Source organism: Xenopus laevis, chromosome 2S, assembly GCF_017654675.1.
Source record: "Xenopus laevis strain J_2021 chromosome 2S, Xenopus_laevis_v10.1, whole genome shotgun sequence".
In the NCBI taxonomy this organism is placed as follows: domain Eukaryota; kingdom Metazoa; phylum Chordata; class Amphibia; order Anura; family Pipidae; genus Xenopus; species Xenopus laevis.
In genome coordinates this window covers 165,706,453-165,715,709 of record NC_054374.1, presented here as the reverse complement: position 1 = coordinate 165,715,709, position 9,257 = coordinate 165,706,453, and the positions used below count along the sequence as shown (strand labels likewise).

At 41.5% G+C, this 9,257-nt stretch overlaps 1 protein-coding gene across 1 annotated transcript; it reads left to right on the top strand.

The window, feature by feature from the left end:
• Positions 1-201: 201 nt before the first annotated feature.
• On the top strand, positions 202-1,120 carry LOC108709149 (odorant receptor 131-2). The gene has a single exon (XM_018248756.2). It carries the CDS (start codon positions 202-204, stop codon positions 1,105-1,107), a length of 906 nt encoding a protein of 301 aa, XP_018104245.1. The 3' UTR covers positions 1,108-1,120.
• Positions 1,121-9,257: the final 8,137 nt, after the last annotated feature.

The window sequence follows — 9,257 nt, the reverse complement described above, 5'->3', positions numbered from 1 at the left end:
CTTCCAGTGCAGAAAGGAGAGAGTGGAAGTGGTCACAGTAGTGATTTGAGCATGAACAATGGATGATGTTGCTCACAGTTGAGGTTCTCCAACGCTCAACCCTTTCTTGATGTTCCCTATTGTATCCCCCAGCAGTGCTTTGCATTACTAATGCTCCTCTCTTTTTCCTTTAAGTCTGTGATTGTCAAACCAATTTTGGCCATGGGGAATTTTCGGGTGATATACAACGACACAGACGCATCAGCCCAAGCAAGAACTGTGCTCAATGTCAAGACGGGGCTGGTGGTCCTCACACTCCTTTGCTTCAGCTGTTTCCTCTACACCATCACAGTCATACTCCACATCTTCTTCTCTTCTCCTCATCTCAAGGACAACGTCCGCTATCTGCTCTTTGCCCACATGCTCATTAATGATACAGCCTACCTTGTGTCAGGTCTCTTCCTTTTCCTGGCCGCCATATACACACTATACCTCCCGTTGCCCGTCTGCTATTTTGTGTACACAGTGGCCACCGTTACCTTTCGGGTGACTCCGTACAACCTGGCGATTATGTCCTTGGAGCGCTATGTGGCTATTTGCTTCCCTCTCAGACAAGGGGAATTGGTCACTGTGCGCAAAGGAGTAGCTGCCATTGGAGGGATGTGGACACTTGGGCTGATTCCAAACCTTGCTGATTTCATCACATTTAGTCCTTTCATTGGGATGCTCCGACCTATTGTCTGTAGCCAAGGGGCCCTCACAGTGAGGCCAGAGCAGGGCACTATCAGATTCTACACCTACACCTTAACTTTTACCCTTGTGGCCCTTGTCATTTTATTCACCTACTACAAGGTTTTGATGGTTGCCAGAAGCATTGGCTCCGACAAATCGTCCGCCCTTAAGGCAAGCAAAACTGTCATGCTCCATGCCTTCCAGCTCCTCCTCTACATGACCTCTTTATTGTCATCAATGGTGGAGACCTATCCATTTAATTATATTACTTATCTGCCCTTCTCCAGCTTCCTCCTCTTTACCTGCCTGCCCAGGTTCCTCTGCCCTCTGATCTACGGCTTACGGGATGAAGTGATACGAAAATATGTCAAAAAGATGCATTCTCCAAAGCATTAAAGGGGAAATCAGGGAAATAAGGAAATGATATAAGGACTGGAATAACTTTAAAATATGCCCCCCCTACCTGTTAGACATTTTTAAAGGGAAGGTATTCTACACCAACAAGATTGATGTTATGGAGGGGCCCAATCCCCTTAATCCAAAAAGCAAGAAATGCATTTGGAATTGTGGGACAGGTTGTTGGAAGTTGGTGGAGTCCATACAACACAGATGTGCGGCACAAACACTGTTATACAACTCAATATTAGTTCAGTCATTTAAAGGAAAACAACAGCTTCAAACATGTTTCACTTGATACAGTCAATGAGTTGGGAAAGAAGATTTTTTTGGAACCACCTAATATTCCCTTTTCTTCACTTTCTGTTAAGGAATAACACAAATTTGATCCATTTTTCTTCATGTTGTGATTTGGAATAGAATGTGCGGTGTTCCCAATACATTTATATTTATGGAAATAAAATCTATTATAAGGATTTTGAGTTTTATTCCCTTTTTTTTTTTTAAATACACTGCTGTTATTCTGTATGAAGCGTAGCAAACCTGGGGGATACGTGACATGTCCATATGGGACTCTGCTGTTAGTGAGGGGCGACTGACCTTTTCCAGCATTTTGGGAGAGAGGAGAGTTTTTTGGGGTGACTAATCCGGAACCGATTCTTGTAGCTCCCCGTCTATTTCACACTTACGTAATGGCCCCGAATTTCAATGTAGAGAATGATGTAAAAAGATTTTTTTTTTTACTAAAATGCAAATAAATGTTTGTCCATACAGAAAGTAAGAGACATGATTATTTACATGCGGGTGCAACTGAGATGAAGGGGAGGGGGTGCCAGTCCTAGGCAAATACAGTTACAAACCTCACCCCCCGAAAACCTTTATAGGTGGCCCAGTCCTGAATTATGCACATGAAATGGGAGTGGGGCTTACTGAAAATAGGGGTGTTGTTTGTGTGGATCAGGGACTCGGTCGGAAATTCTGGGGCGAATCAAACACCAAAAACATTTTACACAACACAACAAATGACTATTTTAAGAGAGGTTCCCAAACTTTTTCATATGACTGTATATCTACATCTTTCTTCATTCATATCTCTCTCACTATATATATCAGTTATAAACGGTGAGTTCTGTCACATGACTCACTGAAATTTGTGTATTATAATAAATAAAGTACCCCCAGTTGTAAAATATGAGGATATTAGAAGTTACCTTGGATTTCCATGACCTGTATAAAAACAGTTTGGAACCTCGACGTTGGCAGGATCCATCCAGTGGCCTCATTAGCTTGTGTGTGTGTTTCTTTGTGTTTCTTTGTGTTTCTTTGTGTTTTTCTTTGTGTCTGTTTTTGTAAAGGGAGGTTGTCACTATACATTGCAAGTTTCTCTGGACAAGGACAAATGATGAATCTTCTCTGTAAATAACTTTATATATTATAGTTTCAATAAAAAAAGAATGATCTAACTTCAGATATATAAAAAATTGACTAAGAGGAGGGGATCTGACTTCCGTCAGTATTTAATTTGTATAGGAGAAAAGAAGAAAAGTATCCCCGTCTTCTTAATCAGAAAAGTTACAAAAGAATATATATTATCACTGTGTGGTCTGTTTCAGTTAAACCATTAAAAATCTTGAAAAAAGTTTATAGCCAGCAACAAATAACAACTATTAATCTGTCACGTGATCCAATATCTATGAATTCCCTCTTTTTATTTCATTAATTGATCCCACAAAGTGCTAGTGCTTAACCTCAATAAGTTAACATTAAATAGTGTAAAACTAAACCACAATTAATTTTTCTTTTAATTATTGTGTATATTAGGTAAATTCTAACTCATGAATAATTCATTTAACATTAATTGATAATTTACTAACAACCCACTAAAACACCAATAAGGATGGTAACAGTGGCGTAACTTCGGATGCCGGGGCCCCCCTGCAAAAACATTTTCAGGGCCCCCTCTGCACAAGATAGTGGGAGAATTTCATGTATAATATCCCCAGAACTCATAGTAGGATGTTTTTGCCATATCATCACACACTCACTTTTCCAAATCACTTACTTTTGACCTCAATATTCTTATGATTAAGACAATTAAGCCTTTCACTTTGTCTCCTTTTCTACCCATTCAACCTTATTTCCTTTTTATCAGGTGCCGCCTTTTTTTGTCCTTGTGTTAATGTAACCTTCTCCACACAGTCCCACACATTGGTTTTTAGCTTTGCATTTACCTCTGCACTCATATTCTATCTTCTGCTGCCCTTCTCCTCCCAAACAATCTGTTTCAAAACGGAGGGGGGCATGTGACGGCCGGTGCATTTCTCTCTCTCTGCTTCTGAGCTACTGGTAAAGCTTCACGTGACCCGAGGTCACAGGATTAGAGGCCAGGACTGAGAGGCTGCTATTCAGCAATTGGAACCATTTTGGTGGGGCCCACTAGACAGAGTTTTTCTGTCTGGCACAGGATTCTAGGGCTGGATGACAACTAGTGACTGCCTTTCCCTATGACCCATTATAATTACTCACCATATGTCACTAATTTATTTTTATTGAGTTTAACTGAATACACAGCACAGGAATTACATTTTACAGTATATGTAACTGACAAGTGAATTGTTTAAAGAACTACCTTTAAACCATCCTATTTGTATGGTAAACAGTACAAGGTTATACCTATGCTGCCATAGTTTATGGTATTTCTCTGTACAGGCTATAAACAACATACCTGCTGAATTGTGCTTAGTACAGGGAATACCTATGCTGCCATAGTTTTATGGGATCTCTCTGTACAGGCTATGAGCAAATTTAGGGACTGTTCCTGCTGAATTGTGCTTAGTACAGGGAATACCTATGCTGCCATAGTTTTATGTGATCTCTCTGTACAGACTATGAGCAAACTTAGGGGACTGTTCCTGCTGAATTGTGCTAAGTACAGGGAATACCTATGCTGCCATAGTTTTATGGGATCTCTCTGTACAGGCTATGAGCAAACTTAGGGACTGTTCCTGCTGAATTGTGCTTAGTACAGGGGAATACCTATGCTGCCATAGTTTTATGGGATTCTCTCTGTACAGGCTATGAGCAAACTTAGGGGACTGTTCCTGCTGAATTGGTGCTTAGTACAGGGAATACCTATGCTGCCCATAGTTTTATGGGATCTCTCTGTACAGACTATGAGCAAACTTAGGGGCTGTTCCTGCTGAATTGTGCTTAGTACAGGGAATACCTATGCTGCCATAGTTTTATGGGATCTCTCTGTACAGACTATGAGCAAACTTAGGGACTGTTCCTGCTGAATTGTGCTTAGTACAGGGAATACCTATGCTGCCATAGTTTTATGGGATCTCTCTGTACAGGCTATGAGCAAACTTAGGGGACTGTTCCTGCTGAATTGTGCTTAGTACAGGGAATACCTATGCTGCCATAGTTTTATGGGATCTCTCTGTACAGACTATGAGCAAACTTAGGGGCTGTTCCTGCTGAATTGTGCTTAGTACAGGGAATACCTATGCTGCCATAGTTTTATGGGATCTCTCTGTACAGACTATGAGCAAACTTAGGGACTGTTCCTGCTGAATTGTGCTTAGTACTGGGAATACCTATGCTGCCATAGTTTTATGGGATCTCTCTGTACAGACTATGAGCAAACTTAGGGACTGTTCCTGCTGAATTGTGCTTAGTACAGGGGAATACCTATGTTGTCATAGTTTTATGGGATCTCTCTGTACAGACTATGAGCAAACTTAAAGGGCTGTTCCTGCTAAATTGTGCTTAGTACAGGGAATACCTATGCTGCCATAGTTTTATGGGATCTCTCTGTACAGACTATGAGCAAACTTAGGGACTGTTCCTGCTGAATTGTGCTTAGTACAGGGGAATACCTATGCTGCCATAGTTTTATGGGATCTCTCTTACAGAATATGATCAAATTTAGGGACTGTTCCTGCTGAATTGTGCTTAGTACAGGGAATACCTATGCTGCCATAGTTTTATGGGATCTCTCTGTACAGACTATGAGCAAACTTGGAGGCTGTTACTGCAGAATTTAGACCATGCCCACTATGGTAGAAATATTCAATATATCAGCAGAATAGACACAGTCAGAGCTCTCCCTTTGGGGGAAACAATACTATTTTTCAAACACTTTGCCCCCCAACAGTACTATGCTGTCCGCACCAGGAGGGAGCTCCCGATGCTGGCAGCCAGGCTTCATCACATGTTTGTGCTTAATAAGAGAGTCTCCAACTCACGCATGCGCATAATCAGCGATCTGGGACACTAAGCTTAATTTGCATGCTGCCCAAATTGTGCTGGTTGGGAGCATTTTTTTCTAACAATAGTATTATTTCCCCAGCCGTAGTCTGGACTCAATTAATGTGGGAAGCAATTTACCCTCATAGGTTCCCTTTAAAAAGTAATATCTGTCCTACTGACATTTCCCTAGCACCGGTGCCAGTCATGTAATAATGAGGTTTATAGGAGGCTGCTTAAATATTGCCTATTGATTGCACTTCACTTTACTGATTTGTCAGCCTAACTACAGCCTACATGTAAGCCTGGCTGGAGGGCCAAACAAGCAGATCCTTAGACTAGTTGACAGCATGTGTGGCAGGCCCGAATCTCTTCTACCAGCAATAAACCCTCCCCTCAGAATCTCTGGGACCCAACGCTGCCATCCTCCTTCAGCCACCGATGTACTAAAACATTAACAAAGCCATATCTCCCAACATTTTGGAAGAAAAATTTTTTTGATCACACCCCTTTCTGTGGCCACACCCCCTAATTACCATGTTTGTTTTACAAAATTTGGCAGGTTATGAAAGTTTGAAAATATTTCTCCTTATCTAAACTGTGTTTTTGTGTCTCAAAATTGTTACAAAGTATCTTATTTGCACCTGTTAGCTGTTCTGGGCTCTCTGCTAAAAGCCAATTAAGTGAGAAACTTTGTTTCTTTTTCTGGCTGTTCAGTGCAGAGAAAAAAGGGACTTTCCAGTACAAATGAGGGACTGCGGGTTGAGCTGTCAAAAGAGGGACTGTCCCTCCGACAAAGGGACAGTTGGGAGGTATGACAAAGCCTGTCCTGGAAGAAACTCTTTCTCCAAGTAATGCATAAATACAAAACAACACAGCCATTAATTTCTATACAACGATTTTGATAAATATAAAATGACACATCCTAATGAAATATTTCACTTGTAGTATATAGCCTATGGAGAACTGGGCAGTGCAAAGGAAAAGTCAGAGGTCTCAGTTAAACCAGTGCCAGTAACACTGGCTGCCATTTGTTTCCCACTGCTAGAAAAGGTCATTTTCATTTCACCCGTACAGCTGCTTGACACTCACCTCCTAAAGGTGACGCTTGCCTGAAGGTCTGGGGCGCAGATTTAAAGCAACTGCTGCCAGATAATAATCAGCACCATGTGACAGGATTCCTCTTCAAGCCTGCCGCCCACACACAAAGGAACTGGCGTCAGAACAGAAGGTTTTGCAGCTTGTGATTGGTTGCCGGTTTGGGAGGAGTGAGTACATCCTGCTTTAGCTTAAAGGAATTGTTCAGTGTAAAAATAAAAACTGGGTAAATAAATAGGCTGTGCAAAATAAAAAATGTTTCTAATATAGTTAGCCAAAAATGTAATGTATAAAGTCTGGAGTGATTTGATGTATAACAAGTCAGTCAGAGCACTACTTTTCAGCTCTCTTGGTTTACACTGACTGGTTACCCTGGTTACCAGGCAGTAACCAATCAGAGACTTGAGGGGGGCCACATGGGTCATTTCTGTTGCTATTGAATCTGAGCTGAATGCTGAGGATCAATTACAAACTCACTGAACAGAAATGTCCCATGTGGCCCCCCTTCAAGTCACTGACTTAAGGTGGCCATACACGGGCCGATAAAAGCTGCCGACAGACCGAGTCGGCAGCTTATTGGCCCGTGTATGGGGGCCCCAGACGGGCTTCCCCGATCGAGATCTGGCCGAAAGTCGGCCAGATTTCGATAGGATGGGGTTAAAAATCCCGTCGGATCGCGGCCGCATCTGTTCGTTGATGCAGTCCCGCGATCCGACCGCCCGTTTGCGAACGTGAAGGATCCGATCGTTGGGCCCTAGGGCCCACGATCGGATCAGCCCGATATTGCCCACCTCAAGGTGGGCATATCGGAGGGAGATCCGCTCGTTTGGCGACATCGCCAAACGAGCGGATCTATCCGTGTATGCACCTTAACTCAGAGTTAGAGAGCTGAAAAGCAGGAAGTAGTGTTCTGGCTATTATGTTACACATCCAGTCACTCCAGCCTTTATACATTACATTTTTGTCTAACTAACTATATTAGAAACATTTTTTATTTTGCACAGCCTATTTATTTACCCAGTTTTTATTTTCACACTGAACTATTCCTTAAAGAGGCATGCACAGTGCTGTGCTACAATACCAAAGGGCATTGTGCAACAGTGAAAAACGGAACAGTGCGAATGCTATCAGCTTTGGATTTTTTTACTGAGGAAGCAGGCCCCGCCGGGCCCCCTGTACCCCCGGGCCCCCCCCCCCGCAACTGCGGGGTCTGCTTCCTCGGTAGTTACGCCACTGGATGGTAAAGTGCCACCAGTTGTGATCAATTCACATATAAATTACTTAAAGTGCAATTATGAACATCTCTGATTCCAAAAAAAGGTAGGAAAAGGAAATTGGTCGAATGGTGGAGAAGTCCCGTATTGTCTAGCTGATTGTTTTACTAACTGCGGGACCCCACAAAGGAGGAGAAGTCAGTGCTTCTGGAACTGTGGTCTCAATTCTATTTGAACTGTCTAGATTGAGAAGCTGTCTTGTCTAAAAAACACACAAATTCCAAGTGAAAACAGTAAACAAGAATACAAATGAGGAATCTCCTATAATCTGAGCAAAGAGAAGTGCCCAGATCACTATAAAAAACGTTTTTGTAAAAAGAACCCCCCCCAAGGTTTTATCTAAAATGGGTATAAACCAGTAAGAATGGCAAGCCAACGCGCGTTTCGCAAAATTGCTTTTTCAAGGCTCTAGACAGTTAAAATAGAATTGAGACCACAGTTCCAGAAGCACCGACTTCTCCTCCTTTGTGGGGTCCCGCAGTTAGTAAAACAATCAGCTAGACAATACGGGACTTCTCCACCATTCTACCAATTTCCTTTTCCTACCTTTTCTTGGAATCAGAGATGTTCATAATTGCACTTTAAGTAATTTATATGTGAATTGATCACAACTGGTGGCACTTTACCATCCTTATTGGTGTTTTAGTGGGTTGTTAGTAAATTATCAACTAATGTTAAATGAATTATTCATGAGTTAGAATTTACCTAATATACACAATAATTAAAAGGAAAATTAATTGTGGTTTAGTTTTACTCTATTTAATGTTAACTTATTGAGGTTAAGCACTAGCACTTTGTGGGATCAATTAATGAAATAAAAAGAGGGAATTCATAGATATTGGATCACGTGACAGATTAATAGTTGTTATTTGTTGCTGGCTATCAACTTTTTTCAAGATTTTTAATGGTTTAACTGAAAACAGATCACACAGTGATAATATATATTCTTTTGTAACTTTTCTGATTAAGAAGACGGGGATACTTTTCTTCTTTTCTCCTATACAAATTAAATACTGACGGAAGTCAGATCCCCTCCTCATAGTCAATTTTTTATATATCTGAAGTTAGATCATTCTTTTTTTATTGGTTCCCTTCAGTGTCGGACTGGCCCACAGGGATACCAGGAAAACTCCCGGTGGGCCCAGGTGTTAGGGGGCCCTTGTGCTGCTAAAGATTTGGCATATTTCATGGCCATTTCCTATTTCTTTGAGAACAAAGAGGCTAAATAGATGAAATAATAGATTATAATATGTAAAGAATAGAGACTAGGAGAATAGAGGTTGAGTGAGGAGAAGAATAATAATAATACTGAGAGTGGGACCTTGGTCTATGGTTCTTTGGTGGGCCCCTGGTGTAAGGTTTTTGGGTGGGCCCTGGTGTCTCAGTCCGACACTGGTTCCCTTGTTCCATATAGTAAAGAAGTGTGTGCCATCCTACTTCTTTACTTTTAGATAACTGACCCCAACAAAGTCCAGTTGCTTTAGATTCAACTCTAGTAGATACTGTACATCATAACCTGGTTGAATG

Bases quoted from the DNA above. Each gene is read 5' to 3' on its own strand.
- LOC108709149 (XM_018248756.2), top strand. From the start codon at position 202: ATGGGGAATTTTCGGGTGATATACAACGACACAGACGCATCAGCCCAA.